The 16,754-nt window shown below is 40.0% G+C and overlaps 1 protein-coding gene across 3 annotated transcripts; it reads right to left on the bottom strand.

The window, feature by feature from the left end:
- Positions 1–1,354: 1,354 nt before the first annotated feature.
- C6H6orf62 (chromosome 6 C6orf62 homolog) lies at positions 1,355–15,660 on the bottom strand. Of its 3 annotated transcripts, none has more exons than XM_047734708.1 (5): positions 15,462–15,660; positions 11,692–11,868; positions 10,358–10,480; positions 5,777–5,911; positions 1,355–2,766 (listed from the first exon to the last, which is right to left on the bottom strand). In XM_047734708.1, exons 1-5 carry the CDS (start codon positions 15,501–15,503, stop codon positions 2,641–2,643), a joined length of 603 nt encoding a protein of 200 aa, XP_047590664.1. In that variant the 5' UTR covers positions 15,504–15,660; the 3' UTR covers positions 1,355–2,640. The 3 variants fall into 3 exon arrangements, with proteins under 3 accessions (XP_047590664.1, XP_047590662.1, XP_047590663.1); XM_047734706.1 differs by lacking the exon at positions 15,462–15,660 and adding an exon at positions 14,085–15,455; XM_047734707.1 differs by lacking the exons at positions 1,355–2,766; positions 15,462–15,660 and adding exons at positions 3,624–3,854; positions 14,085–15,455.
- Positions 15,661–16,754: the final 1,094 nt, after the last annotated feature.

Below are 16,754 nucleotides of genomic sequence, written 5' to 3'. Positions count from 1 at the left end.
TGGTAAAGACTGGTTACAGCAAAAATCAAAAATCATCAGTGGTGTTCCTGAAAAAGAGCAGGGCATGTCCATGTTGTTGCCCAGATTCCTTCTAGTCACAAGCAGAAAAATAGTAACTATACAGCAGAAACAGGACACGACCTTGACCAATCAAAATTAACATCAACCAAGAGCAAAGTGACAGTGCATTTCTGGATATTAACTGGAGAAGGGAGTGAGGTCACTTGAATTGGGTACTGGCCAGACTGTGTAACCCCAAATTTAACCCTGAAGAAACATTCAAATGCAAAATGAGGAACACTTTCTATTTTAAAACATTAGCCTACTCTTCAAAAATGTCAAGGTCATTAAACATTAGAGATTTGACAGCTAACTGCAAGGGTCCCATAGTGAATGATACGACCTGAGTGTATTAGGACAATTAACAGAACTGGAATATGGACAACAGATAAAGGTACATCAGAATTAAACTACCTGAATTTGGTAACTTTACTGTGGTTACGCAAGAATATCCTTGTACTTGGGACATATGCTAAGTACTAGAGGGTAAGGAGCAAAGATGTATGCATGATGTATGTACCAAATTCTCAAATGATTCAGAAGCAATATATATGTAGAAAAACAGTGTGGAAAAAATGTGGCTAAGACTTGGGTAACGGTTATACAGGAGCTTTCTATTAAGACTTGGGTAAAGGTTATACAGGAGCTTTCTATTACATCTTTTCTAAATTTATTCTAAAAAACTTAAAAACCAAGGGCTGCTTACGTGCCTGACTTACAGCATGTATAAGTCAATACAGTAGAACAGTTAAAAGCCTGCACTCTACAGAGCCAGCCCACCTGGTCCTAAATCCTTCCCTACCCTGGATGTGAGCTTGGGCAAGTTACAAAACCTCTGTGGCTCTTTCCACACACTGTTGTTAAGAACAGAGCTTTGAACAGGACCTGCCCATAATAAACATTCAGAGACACTACTTCAAACAGATTCTAATTTTCAATTGAGAAAACATGTGAGAGTCTTTGGAAATAAAGAATATTTTTTTCTAGGGCTCCTAGCTGGCTCAGTCGGTGAAGCCTGTGATTCTTGATTTTGGGGTCATGAGTTCGAGCCCCACGTTGGGTGTGGAGCCTACTTTAAAATCTAATTTTCTCTTCAGTGAGGCAAGGAACAAGGCCAACCCGCTAACTGTTAAAGCTGACAAAATGTCTTTGATTCTCAGTCCTGAAATTACAAACCCACCTGCCACTTCTGTCCTCCTGAATTTGCCATTTAACTATGGACTCTAAAATAATCCCCAAGGTCATCAGTAACACCTACCCATTGACTTGGGGAAAAAAAAGTTACCACTGCAAGTTTTGTGTATTCACCTGAATAGTCAGGGAACTTTCACCTATTTTATTTAGGTTTTCATTTTTTCAAATTCCAACCAGAAGCTAAATACAATTGGAAACCAGTAAGCACTAAGTTTTACTCCAAAGGAGTAGGATCATTCAGATTTACTCCATAAAAGTATGCAACCCTTAAGCAAAGCTTTTCTTCATTAAAAAGAAAAAAACCAAAAAAACTATACAGTAGTCTTTCCTTATGTTCATTGCACAATATGAGTTCTGCTTTTAGAGCTTTGACACTCAATGGTTTTTAAACAATTTAAGATCCCAACTTTAGTAACTTTTTTCTACTCCAAAAAACCCTCATAAGTTTTCCTTTAGGATGGTGTAGAAACCAGTATTTCTGCACAATTCACTGGATTTTCTTTGTAATAAAAAATCTCCTCTTTAAAACAAAACAAAACAAAAAAACCAAAAAAAGGAAAGTCCTCTACCTATCACGGTGTCTGCAGCTATGAATGTGTGTTTCTCACTTTCATAGCTGCTTTAGCTACTTCAGACTCCAGACCTGCCTCAATGTGCATCAACTGTATCCACATTCAGCAGAATACTCTTGTAACAGCAACCTGGGGAAAGAGATCTGGAAATAAAATACATACATTTATGAGTACCAGGAAACAAACATGGCCCAGTAAAACATGAGGCAAGAATGCCTACAATGAGATGCTTGCTTTTTTTTTTTTTTTTTTTACAGATTTCTTTCCCATGGTTGTGTATCTATACGTATTTTTTTTTAAACAACCACTTCTGGTCATTAGAATGAATCTGACAGTGCTCTGGAACGACGGTAATTACAGCAAAGCTAAGTTTTTTAAAATGTTATTTATACCTTTTACCATCACTTCTCACCCTCTAAATACTGAGGACAGATGTCAAAGAGGCAAAAACCAGCACAAATGGAAAGACCATCAAAAATGAGTATCACCTTGTGCTTTCAGATACATTTAAGCATTTCAGTGTACAATAGTCCTTTCATTTCACATTTTAGTAAGATGCTGATGCAGTGCAGCAAATATGCAAAGCATCTTCTTTCACACAGTCCGTGCAGAAGACACCTAATTTTTTTTAAGTTCTGAGACACAAATAATTAAAAAAAAAAAAAAAAAAATCCAGGATGAACAAGTTTCAAAATGCGTAGTATTCTGTGCATGAGTCCATTTTCTTTAAACTCTGAAAGAATAAAGTGTAAGAAAACAAGAAAAAAAAATGCTGCTGCACTCTGTGATCTTGTCCATTTTGCTGGTCAGCACTCTATTCTGGCATATAAGGATGGAGGTGGTCCTCTATGGTGCCAACTGCCCAGTGGGTAAGCTGTTCCTGTGGCAGGTAGAGGCAGATGCTGCATAACTTGAAGATTGTAGCTTTGTTTTTTGGAGTCTGAAAGGGGAATAATTTTAATCTTAATAAGGCTTTAACATAAGTGATCAATTGTCACATAAATCAATCTCCCACAATTATATTAGGCACTTAAGGATACAGTAACAAAGCATATAGAGTAAGGAAATAAATTATGGTCTGTTCCCACTGGGATCTCGTCTGGTCAGGAAGACAAAACCTTGCCATATAAAATACATAAAGAATAAACATTATAAACTAAATAAATGTTTAGAGAATTTATTCTAAACAAAAAATTTAAGGTCCGGAAAGTCAACCATGGACAACTTGCTAATGGAAAGAAAGGTTTAAAGGCATTTCACAGAGACTGATCCAAACAGAGGCGTGAAGTGATGTTTATTTACAGAAAAGACAACAAATGTGGTCAGGGTAGAAGTGAACGAAACAGTATGAAACAGGCAGCAAAGAAAAAACTGAAGCATAACCTGGAGTAAAGGACTGGAAGAAAGAGAAGATATTACATTACTATTTCACATCTGACTTATGGCACAGCATGCTAGTAAATGGAAGCTATCCCCAGATCCGCCTTCAAGGTTTACTTCTTTCCACCACAGCACCTCTTTAAAAAAAGGCAAAAGCAGTCTATATATGTAATGGACTGATATATTATGCACATATTTTTTTTTTCATTTTCAATGTTCTGACAACCTTACATATCATTTACTCAACAAAGAACATGCTCACAGAAGTTACTGGTCCTAGATTTCAGAGCCAGTAGAAGGCTGCACGTGGATTAGAATGCAGACTCCAGCAATGTGCCTGTCTATCCAGGTGCCCACCAAAATTATCTGGTCTAGCTCTCTTCACTCATCTTGTGTTATGATAAAGGGCACGAGATCTCTGCTAGATGATCTAGATCAGGTTCTTTAGTTTCCTGATTTCCTCACCTATGAAACAGGGAGTAATAAAACCTACAGCTCACATGTTGTGAGGATTAAGTGAGCTCCTACTTGTAAAGCTCTTTGCCTCAGGTACGGAGCAGGCTCTGGGCTGGCTACTCTATCAGTTCCCTCCTTCTATAGAGCATGAGAACAGCAACATCTCCAGTTTACGAAGATCAAGAGAAGAACCAGAAAGGGGGACCTAAGAGCACTGAAGACCAAATGCATCTACAATAAAAGTGACACCAGCCACCCCACTTTGCCCTGGGGATTGAGGTTTTTAGGACTTGGGACATCAGTGCACAAACCAGGGCATTCCAGACCGACAGACTGCTGGTCACCCTACCTACAATGCAAATTTAGTTTATGAGCTTACAATTTTCTTTTCATTAAAAGGACTGAAGCCACTTGCTTCATAAAGCACAGAAAACATCTGACCTAGGTATAAACAGAAGACAACTTACTACTTATTTAAACAAAGTAACTCCTTCATGTCACCAGTCATTTCTATATATTATTGATCTATGTATCTGTAGGAAAATGAAGTCTCTACATTAGTATACAGTCATTATTAAATCTTCTAAGACTCAAAGTCTTTGCGCTGTGGATTGCATAATATAAGTCAAGAGCTGTCTATACAGTATTATCTCAATAAATTACTCAAATTACACAAGTAGTTACAAATGAAAAACAAAGCCACTTAAAAATATCCACCATTAAGAAAGCTAAGGTAAAGAAGAAATGGAAAAGAGAACCCCCAAACCCAACCAAGTCATGGTTTTTCTGTTTTATGAAATGCCCCCAACTGAAGTCGACTTTCTTCTGTAATTCCCACAGCTCTTATTTGTACCTAATAACATCATATTTACTTAACATTTTCTTACAAGATACAGTCTTGTAAGATACAAGATAAAGTCAGTGTGTAATCTTGCCCAGTGGTCCTCAGCCCCTTGAACACAACAGCATGATTCACCTTTGTATTTTCTTACTACCTTGCATTCTCTAAGTAAAAATAAACCCATGCTCTAAAATGCAAAATTAGGGACACCTGGGTGGCTCTGTTGGTTAAGCATCTATCTGCCTTTGACTCAGCTCATGATCTCAGGGTCCTGGGATCAACCCCCATGTCAGGCTCCCGGCTCAATGGGGATTTTGTTTCTCCCTCTCCCTCTGCCCTTCTCCCTGTTCCTGCTCTCTTTCAAACAAATAAATAAAATCTTTAAAAAAGGGGGGGAGCAAAATTAGCATCACAAATATTCTTCTAAAAGCCTTTACTTCAACTCCTCTTCATAGAGGCCTCCTCTGGTGGCACCATCAGGGTTCACACACAACAGCTTACACCCCCGCACCCATTTCCTCTGAGCGCTCACCAATTACATACTGTTCTGCCCTACTGCCTCCCCCACAATGGAGTAGGAATCCACGTGGACAGTATTTCTGTCTTCTTCACTGCTGTACAGCGCCAGGCACAGTAAGTAGGCACTCCTTTGTTGAATGAATGATAATTAAAATGCTATTTTTAAGGTTAAATAACAAGGTATCTGTTATAAATTCCAAGTGAGGATATTCAGGTTTATAATAATGAAAAAACGTTCTTGAGAACAAAAAATAATCTGCAATGCCTGGGTTGCTTAAACTGGAAGTGCTTACTTAAAACACATGTGGATCTTCTAAACACAGACATACTTCGTTCCTTTAGATTTTCATATTTAAAAGGTCTAGAGCCAAACCTTCTCAAAATACAATGTGCTACTACCCATCTAAGGATTTTGTTCAAAACACTGATTCTCTGACCAAGCAGGACTGGAGTAGGGCATGAGAGTCTAGCTATTTAAGAATCTGTGTACATCAGAAAAGCTCTACAGGGGTGTTTTTTAAACTCTACTGCTCATCAGAATCATGACATTTAGAAGCTCCCGGGTAGTTCTACTATGCAGCAAAACTTGGGAACCACTGTTCTAGGGTGACGCCCAGGATATCTATTTGATTTTTAAATAACTTCTAAATTAATGCAGTGCTGAAGTGGCAAAACAGAATTAACATATACAGAAAATAGTTTGCTAACAAATAAGCTTTTCAAACAAGTTGTTAAGTAGTTAAACAAGGCTTACCTGCAAGTGCTGTCTGTCAATGAAGAGAAACACCGACTGGTTAGGGTTGTTGACAACAATTCCAGTCTTGTCCTTGCGGCTCAGTACATGCAGAAACTGTTTTTCATAGTCACCGTGATGAAACTCAAATTTGGCCTAAGGCAGAAATACATTTACATGTAACTACAAAAACCTTATCCCACCTGAAACATCTCGCATCCATATGTTGTCCAACATGGCAGCCAGCTGTGCCTACAGAAATTTAATTCACTAAACATAATTTAAAATTGAATTCTTCAGTAACTCTAGCCACATTTCAAATGCTCAATAATCCCATGTGGCCAGTGGCCACCATTCTGAACAGTCTATTGAGATGTATTCCTTCATCACAGAAAGTTCTACTGGATACCACTTCATTATAGAATTTGACCAAGAAAAACTGCATCAGAGTGACTAGATCCTAATTCTCAATGATTTTACGCCATTCTATAAAATGTGTTTGTTTTAGAGAAGGAGACAGAGTGCACATATGGAGGTGGGGGAGGGAGGTTGGGAGGATGGGGAGGGAGGGAGGGAGGGAGGGAGAGAATATCTCAAGCAGACTCCACTGAGACTTGAGCTGAAATAAAGGGTCGGATGATTAACCAACTGAGCCACCCAGACGTCCCTAAAACCACTTTTCAAGCCTATTTGGCTCAACACTCCCAACTTAGTACTTTAATTAAGCCAGTAACATCCGCTTCCTTTCTATTTACAAAGAACACCCACTATGGATCTTAGCTGTCCATCTTACTACTTATGTGACCTTGTACATATCCCCTAACTTTTCTCAACTTCAGCTTCCTCTCCTGTAAAATAAATGGGTTATAACCCATCAGAACAGTTCATGGAAAGCAACAGTGGGCTTTAAAGCCCACACCTGAAATACAGTTCCAGTCCTCACAGAGATGGGGTTGAGGATATATGAACCCCTCGAATTTTTAAAAAATGTTATGCACATTTTTCAGGTGAAAAAAATTAAGTTATGAAGAACTATTACCAAATCAGAACACTCTTTTACTCTTTTAACATAAGGAAGATCAACTCTATCCTCCCACAAAATGTCTACGGAGACCAAATGCTGGGTGAAATGACTAGACTACTGGGGAATTTAAGAAACAACTCTTAAAGAACTCTTAAAGAATCAACAATTCTTTAAGAATTGTTGAATCATTAAAAAAAAAAAAAAAGACTGTCCATTTGATTCCATTTTTATTCTCCCATTATTTCAAAGACCACAGTAAATACTAATATAGAAAAATCATCAGTTCCTGCTATCTAGAATTTTAACACCCAACTTTTCTTGTAAGCCATAAGGTAAGATACACTATCCCTACATACAACTGTGTAAATACGATATTCAATTGTACCTTTGCACAAATATTTATTGCACTCTTAGTAAATGAAAGGAATGTTATTAAATAATAAAAAATATGAATAAGGTTATCCCACCCTTAAGGGGCTCTTATATTGGCCAAAAGGACAAGCACATGCAAATATAAAACCTAACTTGCTTCGGATCTTTCCTAGAATAAGATGTCATTATTTGTAAAACCCTGAAATGCGGTTATCTTCAAAGTGCTATGTGAAGAAGGGAGAAATAACAAACACAGCGGACACTATGGGCAGTATTAGCAGCTGATTTTGGATTAGGCCTTGAAAGAAGACAGTAATTTTCCCTGGGGAAAACACTAAGAAAAGGTAATTTGGGAAACGCCATTCCTGGAACGAACCAACATAACACTACTGTGTCAAAGTCAAATACTGCAGGGGTCCCGGGCGGCTCTGCTGGTTAAGCATCTGACTTTGGCTCAGATCACGATCTCAGGGTCCTGGGATCCAGCCCCAGCGTTGGGCTCTGCTCTGTGCTCATCGGTGAATCTACTTGTCCATCACTCTTCACCCTGGCTCCTGCTCTGTCTCCCTAGTGAATATACAAAGATTCGGGAAGGAATAGTACACCAGAAAGAAAACTCTTAATTCAAGTGGCATGAAAGCAACGCCCAGAATAACAAAATATTTGAATAGTGTGATGAAAAACTAATTTGTAGCCAAGAGCACTTAGGGATACAGAGCAAATAAGAGATATTTTAATACCACCTCCCAGTACTCCCTAATAACCTTGAATATAGCACAAACTCATTATTGAAAAACAACCTTTACTGTGGTTCCTACTAAATCTCATTTCAGGTGCTTCAAGACCAAAAAAAAAGTTTTCAAGTTAAAGTTTACTTTTCCTTTTCTCACTTGCCTTAAGAACTAAATTATTTATATTTCAAGCCTCTCATTCAGGATACTCATTTATTTTAAATTACTGGGGAAGTAAATTCATCTTTTACACTGAACTTGTTTCCTATAGCTGAACTCTAAAATTACACCATATTAACTCTATCCTACATAGTGCTTACATTCCACCTGTAATTTAAGGCTTTCATAATATAAAGCACTTCCCACAGTAGAGAGTAGCAAATTAAGAGCACAAGCTTTACAGGATTTATGTCTTGACCGCCACTTACCTGCATGACCTTAGGCTATTTACCTAAACTCTAACTGCCTCAGTTTTTTCCTTTGGAAAAGGAGGTTCCTATCAACATAATTCTTATAAGGATTAAGATTAAATGTATATAAAGTATTCAGGAGATAGCCTAGAACAGGCAACACTCAATAAGCAGCCATGATTTCAAAAGTTAGAACTTAACTTGAGACAAGACTATTATACTATTATACTATCCCAAATGTCTCAGGATAGATAGAGTATTAGAAATTTTAAAAAATACAATGAGTAATGGACCAAAATCTTTCCAATGGAGATTTCAGAATTAAAAAAAAATAATAATAATAAAAATCCTAAGAGTGCCTCTGGAGAGCAGTTACAGTTGAGATGCAATACGTGCGCCGGCAGCCATAAACATTCCTTACCGTTCCTGCCTTCTTGCTTTTTATATCTAACTTCCATTCTCCAGCAAGTTCACGTGGGCCAGATAGTGCCCACTGAAGACAGATATAAATATAGAATACCTTCACCTCTATTCAGGCTATATGTCATCTTTAGAACTTATTTCTGTCAAGTGAGTCTTAGGAGGAGGAACACTAATTTGAGCGATGTGTAGGAACATTACCATGGGGAGTATACCAACTTGTCTATCATACACAAAAACACCATAAAGATGGTTCACAGTAACACATGAACACAAAATTTTTTCAATAACTTTCGTGTTTCTAAGCAATTAGCCTAAAACAGGCATTCTAATATGTAGTATAGTATGCTTAAAGTTAATCTTTAAATGTCTTTATTTAGGTTTCCGATTATAAACAAAAGTATCATCAGTGTAGAGTTATGCAATACAGATGTACGTATCTACATACGCACAGAACAAAAAAAGAAAAATTAGCTACACCTGACCTAGAACTAACCATAACTAACATTTTGGTGGATATTACAGTACTTTCTCCTATATAAATAAAGTATTATAAATAAATTTAGGATCATTTTAAGAGCATACGCCCATACACTTAAAAACTGGAAACTTGGGGCGCCTGGGTGGCTCAGTGGGTTAAGCTGCTGCCTTCGGCTCAGGTCATGATCTCAGGGTCCTGGGATCGAGCCCCGCGTCGGGCTCTCTGCTCAGCAGGGAGCCTGCTTCCTCCTCTCTCTCTGCCTGCCTCTGTCTGCTTGTGATCTCTCTCTGTCAAATAAATAAATAAAATCTTAAAAAAAAAAAAATAAAATAAAAATAAAAACTGGAAACTGTCTAATACATCAAATGATAAGTCAGAAGTCAATGTCAAGGAAGATTACTTAAGAATCACTACCAGATTTACTTCTCTCCTGTATAGTTTTATACACAAATCTACTTTTGGAAAATTATTTTTTTAAAGATTTTATTTATTTGGGGGGGGTGGAGAATGAATGGGGGAGGGGCAGAAGGAGAGGAAGAAGCAGACACTTAACCGACTAAGCCACCCAGACACCCCTGGAAAAGGGTTTCTTTCCTTATTTCTTTCTTTTTTAAATTTTTATTTATTTGAGAGCCGAGAGAGAATGAACACGAATGGGGGGAGGGTGAGAAGCAGACTCCTTGCTAAACAGGGAGTCCCATGCAGAACTCGATCCCAGGACCCTGGAGGATCACAACCTTAAGTGACCGCGCCACCCTGGTGCCCCCAGAAAAGGGTTTCTTAAGCCATTCCTTAGACTAGACTCCTCTGAGAGCCGGATGGTTACGTATATTATTTCGGGAGTGTGTATGGTACAGGGGAGAGATCTTCTCAGTTTCACTCATAGGCCCCTCTACAAATCAACAAACATCTACCCTGAAATATTTTCTCTGGCCATTATTTTAAAGACACACTCATTCTCAAGAGATTCTGTCCCCCAATGCCTTCTCCTCTTGCAGCACAATAGTCAAACAGATGGGAGCAACACATGAAGTAAAACTGATTAGAATAATGCATATTCCCAAAATTTTTCTTAAGTTAGGCCCTATCCCAGGAGTTTTTTGTTTGCTTCTTATCCCAGGAGTTTTTACTCACTTAGTGCATACCACACTTAGAATAAAATACCTGGACAGGCCTAAAAGGCTCATCAGATTCCTTCCACCTAGAAAACAGGAGACAGACAATTTTTTCAATATCATTCCGAGGCCAAAGAATGAAATCCATCTCCTGAGTACAGCCAATTACATCCTACAAGAAGATTAAAAAAAAAAAAAAATTTTTACTTTCAAAGAAACAAAGCTGTAACAAGACATGTCACGAATTATAGGTCGGACTATAGAAACATTTCAAAAGTACAAAAGGTCCACTATGTATCATTTTATATACCAAAAGGTCATAGGACAGTATATATATATATATAATCTGAATAGCTCATGGTCTGATTCTAATTTTTATCCTGTAGGGTCCACCTATAGTCACCCAGTCCAATATTCCTCACACTAAGACCTAAATTAATCAGCACAGTGAAAACTACAACTAAAGCTGATTTTTTTTTCTTGTGAAGTCCCTGTATTTTTATTTCCATTCTTCAAAATCAGAACCTAGTTAATATTGAAGCAAAGGGGTCTTCTAATATTACTCACATTCTTATTACAGCTGAATTGCTATTTTTATTAATACAGAAAACTATTTTTCCACTCTTATTCCTTATTACCCTAGTCCAGTGTATTAATTTTCAAAGGTTAATAAACCTCTTTCAGACCAGTACATGGTTATCTCCAGCCTTCCCCAATCCCAGTAATTATGGGGATGTCTTGTTCAAGTATGTTCATTTTAACTTTCAATGAGTTACAGAAGTTTATAAAGATGGGAACAATAATTCCTTCCACTTTAAGTTTCTTATTTGTAAGAAGCATGATGTTAGTTCTCTCCCCCTCAAAAGAAAAATCTAATGAACAGTAATATAAAATATTATTCCCAGCAATAACAAACACCATTTTCAGCATAATATCACAGAGGAAAAGTTATCCATGTTTTATCTGAAGTCAACTTTTTTTTTTAGAAAAAAGATTTTAGACCTCAGGTGAAGGCAGCTGCTTAACAGACTGAGCTACCAGGTGCCCCTGAAGCCAACCTTTTTTTTTTTTTTTTAAGATTTTTTATTTATTTATTTGACAGAGATCACAAGCAGGCAGAGAGGCAAGCTGAGAGAGGGGGAACCAGGTTCCCCGCTGAGCAGAGAGCCCTATGTGGGGCTCAATCCCAGGACCCTGAGATCATGACCTGAGCCAAAGGCAGAGGCTTAAACTGCTGGGACACCCAGGCGCCCCAAGATTTTGAAGTCAACTTTTAAAGAGACTTGTGACCATAGTAACTATTCATACTTGGGGGGTGGGGGTGGGAGGAGCAAGTTTAACTCACAAAAACTTACCAAATCAAGACTGAAAAACGGAACTTACCCTTCTCATAGACTGGTATCGAGGAGCATGGAGCTGTACCACGTCCTTCTGTAAAAGCTCTACGGAACTTTCCAAGGAGTAGCTGGAGTCTCGCACACCTTTCAGGATATTTTCTTCGTAATTATTTGTCATAACTGGTATAACCTCAGACACTTCAAAAAGTGCTGATTTTTTCTTCTAAAAGGGGGGGGGGGAGGTGTATTAACCCACCAACAGCACATTGTCTTTTAACAACCAGTTTCATATTACAACATCAGGTACTTTTATACTAACTCAGCAAAATTATTAACTAAGTTAATTTTTGTGTAGATTTTCAAATAAGTGGATCCTCTTACTTCCCTGAGCCCCATTACCCCAACCACACACAAATAGGCTATTATCAGAATGTTTTACTGCATGGTTTTATAGTATTACGGTATCCGTAACAGGTAACTTATTATGAACAATGTTTCTTAAACACTAGGAGAAACAAACACTAGGCATACCTAATGTTTAAAAAAAAAAGGGATTTACTCTTGATGTACTTTCATTTAACTGATTCTACATACAGCTAAATTAAAATCTCAGCAGTTAAAAAACAAAGCTTTATAAATTAAACGTTTTTTAACTCCTTAAAAGGGTCAAGTTCCATTACTCCTTTTAGATACTATATAACAACTGTCAATATATGAAACAAGAAAAAAAAAGTCTACCAAATTGAGTTTCAAATTTACTTGTGACCAAGTGCTCATCAATTTAGGTTATAAAGCTCATGAACTGCTCAGGACAACTGCCTGCATACTGTCTATTCATGGAGTAAAAACCAGGTTTTACAGTGTTAAAGAACTAGACAGTACAACTTGGGGTATTTAATATAAATATAAAGAACTCATCTCACCACCTCGGTCTTGGAATTCTAGTGAACTTACATTATAATATCTTCAATTAAAACCTGATCGTATCAATCCTGCAGTTAACATATTAACAAGACAACAAAATGGAGAAATAAATTCCCTGTACTATCCAATCTTGGAACAATGACTTTAAAACAAACCAGCCTGAAACCAGTTACAATGCTCTACTCAAGCTGCTAAGAGCATTCTTAGATACAGGCATACCCTGGAGATAATCACAAGTTCAGTTCCAGACCACAGCAATAAAGCAAGTCTCATAGGGAGCTGAATTAATTTTTTGGCTTCCCAGTGCATATAGAAAGTAGGTTTCCCTTACACTGTAGTTCATTAAGTGTGCAATAAGCATTCTGTCCAAAAAAATGATATACGTATCTTAATTGAAGAGTAATGCTAAAAACTGTTAACCACCATGAATTCAGTAAGTTGTAATGACTGATCATGGGTCACTGTAACAAATACATTAATAAAAAGTCTAACACATTTCAAGAATGACCAAAATGTGGCAGAGAGACATAAACGGAGCAAATGCTGTTGGAAAATGACACTGATGGACTTAGTCAACCCAGGGTTGCCACAAACCTTCAATTTGTAAAAACCAAAATATCCACGGAGCACACACAGTAAAACCGAGGTATGCCTGTACTAATAACCTCCAAAAGAGTTAAGAGTGGGACAGATACTTGGGAAACGCCCAAACATTAAGTACGTACCACACCAAGAAGATACGTCTAACCTGAAATTAGCTCACAACTTGGGCACAAAAGTCAAAGTTTATTTCCTTACATTCATAGCTTAATCTCACGTCAAAGAGAGATCGCTGAGATATACTGCTTTTATCATGTCCTCTGTGACTACTCACAACTCATTACTTGCTATTTAATTGTGGAATGAATTCTGATTATGTTCGCCAGCCCCCCTCAAAATTTAAATTTCCTCTTCAGGTCCTTTTGAATTTTCATAAATTGTACTTCTAAACGCAAATAAACCATGTCAGTATGTAACTGTTCCTAAAACTTGACAGTACTGTAGTTCATCTAATGTACCACGAGAAAAGGGACTTTTAGCATGAAGCTGAACAGACTATTTACTTTTAGCATGTGAACATTTTGATTCCAGTTCACCACGTTCAAATATCCCACTTAATAGGCAGTCTTTAAATTCAGCTGTATGTTCTCTATGTAACTCCACAGAAATGAAATTTCTTGTGAAACGTTACGTGAGAGTTTTACAACGTTGCTCACCCCAGGTCATCTAAAAAAAGGACCCTACCGAGCTTTACAGAGTATTTCCAAACCAAGGAGCACTTGAGCCTTCCCTTCGTAGTCCTACCACAACTACACATGCAGAGAACTACCAGGGAGGGTTCAGGTTAAAGCACACATGTAGACTTCTGTCAACCACTCTTTAACCTAATGAACAGTTATTTTACGGGCAACAAATAACTTAATATACACTTACAAAAATCACTTGTGCTAATTCACATTAAGAATTTTAAATTACCTTCTCCTTGAATACAAAGGCAATATACATCTTGAAGTCAAACTGGTCAGCTAGAGATTCTTTTTTCTTTCTAAGCTGAGCACGTAGTCTGTTCAGAGCTTGTTTCTTCCGGGAGTTTGGGTCCCCCATTTTGAAATACAGGTGGTACTAAAGCCTTTGGAAATTGTCACTAAACTATGGGCACTTTTTCTTAAGACTCAAGTACAACAGAAACAAGTCATTTTTTTTCCTGCTAATATGATTGAATAGCTAAAAATCACAACTGTAACCCAAAAACTGCACCTCCAGGCAATATTAGCAGACTGTCATATTACAGGGTCAAGAAACAAAAGCTGCTGTCCAGTCATGTTTGGACAATAACGTTTGGGGTTATGGGAAAAAGGAAGGGGAGGAAGGAAAGAAAGAGTGGAGAAAATACTTGGAACTAACTTTTTGGAAAACACATCTGGCTTAAATGCCAAAATAAAGGCTTTGGGGGTAAATGAAAAGCCTATTATCAGGATTTAGGTGTGCAATAAAACACAGCTAACACCAGTCCAATCCTTAAAATCCATATGGATTTATCCCCCCCACCCCTCTTTAGAGAAGGGATTATGAGAAGGAACGGGGAAGGGGAAGCGTGATGATCCCTGCTTTCCAAATACCAAAATTTAAAAAAAAAAAAAAAATTACAAAGAAAAAGGGAAAAAGAAAAACCCCCAAACCCCCCAAAACACCAAAACAGGGTAGGTGAATGAAACTGAAATATCCAATTGGATTTTACCCAGCCAGATCCATGGCCGTAGTACCTAATTAATTCTTAAGTTATTTCAGATTTCACTATTGCTATGTACTGTCAGTGCTTGTTATTGATTACACTTGGTGGTGAGCAAAGAGAAAAGTGCAAAATCGGTAGAGAAGGAAGGGGAGAGGTACAGGGTTTCCCTGCAATCAACTACAGTGTATACCGGGGGCGGACAGCTGTTGCCCAAAGGAGCCATGAGAAAAAACAGCGGAGTCATTACCAACTTCCCCATCACCCACATTTTCACCCTCAGGCGGCTGCTAATGCTGCTGCCATGGAAAATCATGATGGCAGAGAGAAAGGGGGTATATAATACGATATAATTATTATTCCGGCTCTGTGGTTAGACCTGATTAATGCCCGGGACCCCAACACCCTCAGCCCTGCAGTGAGTCCTACATTCCCCAAGGGAGCCTTCCCTAGGAATCTGCCCCCGTTCAAGATCGTGGGGAGTGCGACTTATCTTCCTGCGAGCATTGCTGAGGCAAAGGTGGCGGGTTCTTCTCCCGGATCCCAGGCAGTGCCCAGGGACCACCTGTCTTCCACCCCCCAGGTCCCACCCCCACCCTTTGCCTTCAGCGGCAGCGACTCACTCGCACCACGGGAGACACAGGATCACTCGGGTTTTCACTCATTTCATCGTGGAAACAATTCCCGCCCGGGTAGAGTAGGCGGGAGAGGGTAAATGGGAAGGACCAGTAGGAAGAAAAGAAAATAGTTGTGTTAATATTAATTACTTTTTTAAAGTATGCCCAGCCCACCCCACCCCCCCAAAAAAAAAACCCTTAAATTCCCGGATTCCGGATTAGCTCGCTCTCACGTTGAACAGACCATGTTTTCCGAGTTTGGATAGTTTAGGGTGGGGTCATTAGTGTGCTTCCCGAGGGGGCAGGGGATGGAACTGAGGCGGCGGGGGCGGGTGACGGGGAAATCCCCTCCCTGTCCCCGCGGAGACCGGGACTCACTGACCGACTCTCGGGCGGGGTTCGGGCCCTCTAGCCGCAGCCTGCGGGCGGAGCGGTGGCGGCGGCAGAAAAGGAGGCGGCGGCGGGGGCGCTGCTCGCAGCACGGGCAGGAGCCATGTCAAGAGAAAACCACCAGCCAACTGAGCCCCTCCATCCCCGCTGCAGTGCGCACTGTGACCGGGCCGCCCGCGCTGCTGCCGCCGCTCAGCCCCCACCTGGGACCCATAGTCTGGCTCGGCGCCCCGGGCGGCGGCGGAGGGAAGGACGCGGAGGCGGCGGCGGAGGCGAGAGAGAGAGAGGAGGAGGAGAAACGAGGAGAAAGAGGGGTAGGATTGGTACTGGCGGCGGAGGGGGAGGGGAGGAAGGGGAAGGGAGCCCTGCGCTAAGGGGTCTGTCAGCGAAGCAAACCCCCCAAAATAAAGTTATTTCAGTTCAAGCATCTGCTCTCGAGTCTTTCTTCCCCCCACGGTCGGGTTCCGGCTCTCAAGAAGGAAGGTCGAGGAGACCCGGAGGGGCAAAAGCCGAAGCGGAGGGTGAGCGTCCGCGGTGGCACAGCCTCGTTCCCACCAACCGCTGGCTGCGGAAACGGCGGCGGCCTCGGGCGCCTCCCGGGTCCGGGGCAGAGTCGTGTTTGGGAAGGGAAGCAAGAACAAACAACTTAAAATGGCAGCGACGGCCGCTGCGTCACACGCCCCTCCGCGGCACCGCCCAGTGCTCTCTGCGGCTGCGCGGCGCGCGGGCCGCCACCACCTGCGCCCAGCGAGGGGGAGGGAAGGCTGGAGGCGGAGAGTGTTTCGTGCCAGTCAAGCAGAGAGGAGAGACGGGCAGGGGGAGAGCATATGAAAAGACTTAGAAAAAGGGGAGCCTTAGACACCAGACTTCTTAGTTGAAACTCCCGCCTCAGAAGGCAGTTTGAAGCTA

The sequence above is a fragment of the Lutra lutra genome, chromosome 6, assembly GCF_902655055.1.
Source record: "Lutra lutra chromosome 6, mLutLut1.2, whole genome shotgun sequence".
Taxonomy (NCBI): Eukaryota; Metazoa; Chordata; class Mammalia; order Carnivora; family Mustelidae; genus Lutra; species Lutra lutra.
The sequence above is the reverse complement of the archived record's forward strand: the minus strand, read 5'-3'. Positions and strand labels throughout refer to the sequence as shown.

Excerpts from the sequence above, each read along its gene's own strand:
- C6H6orf62 (XM_047734706.1), bottom strand. The coding sequence starts at position 14,213 with ATGGGGGACCCAAACTCCCGGAAGAAACAAGCTCTGAACAGACTACGT. Across the intron at positions 11,869-14,084 it reads CCTTTGTATTCAAGGAGAAG|AAGAAAAAATCAGCACTTTT; the intron begins GTAATTTAAAAT and ends CCCCCCTTTTAG. Across the intron at positions 5,912-10,357 it reads AGCCTTTTAGGCCTGTCCAG|GCCAAATTTGAGTTTCATCA; the intron begins GTATTTTATTCT and ends TTTCTGCCTTAG.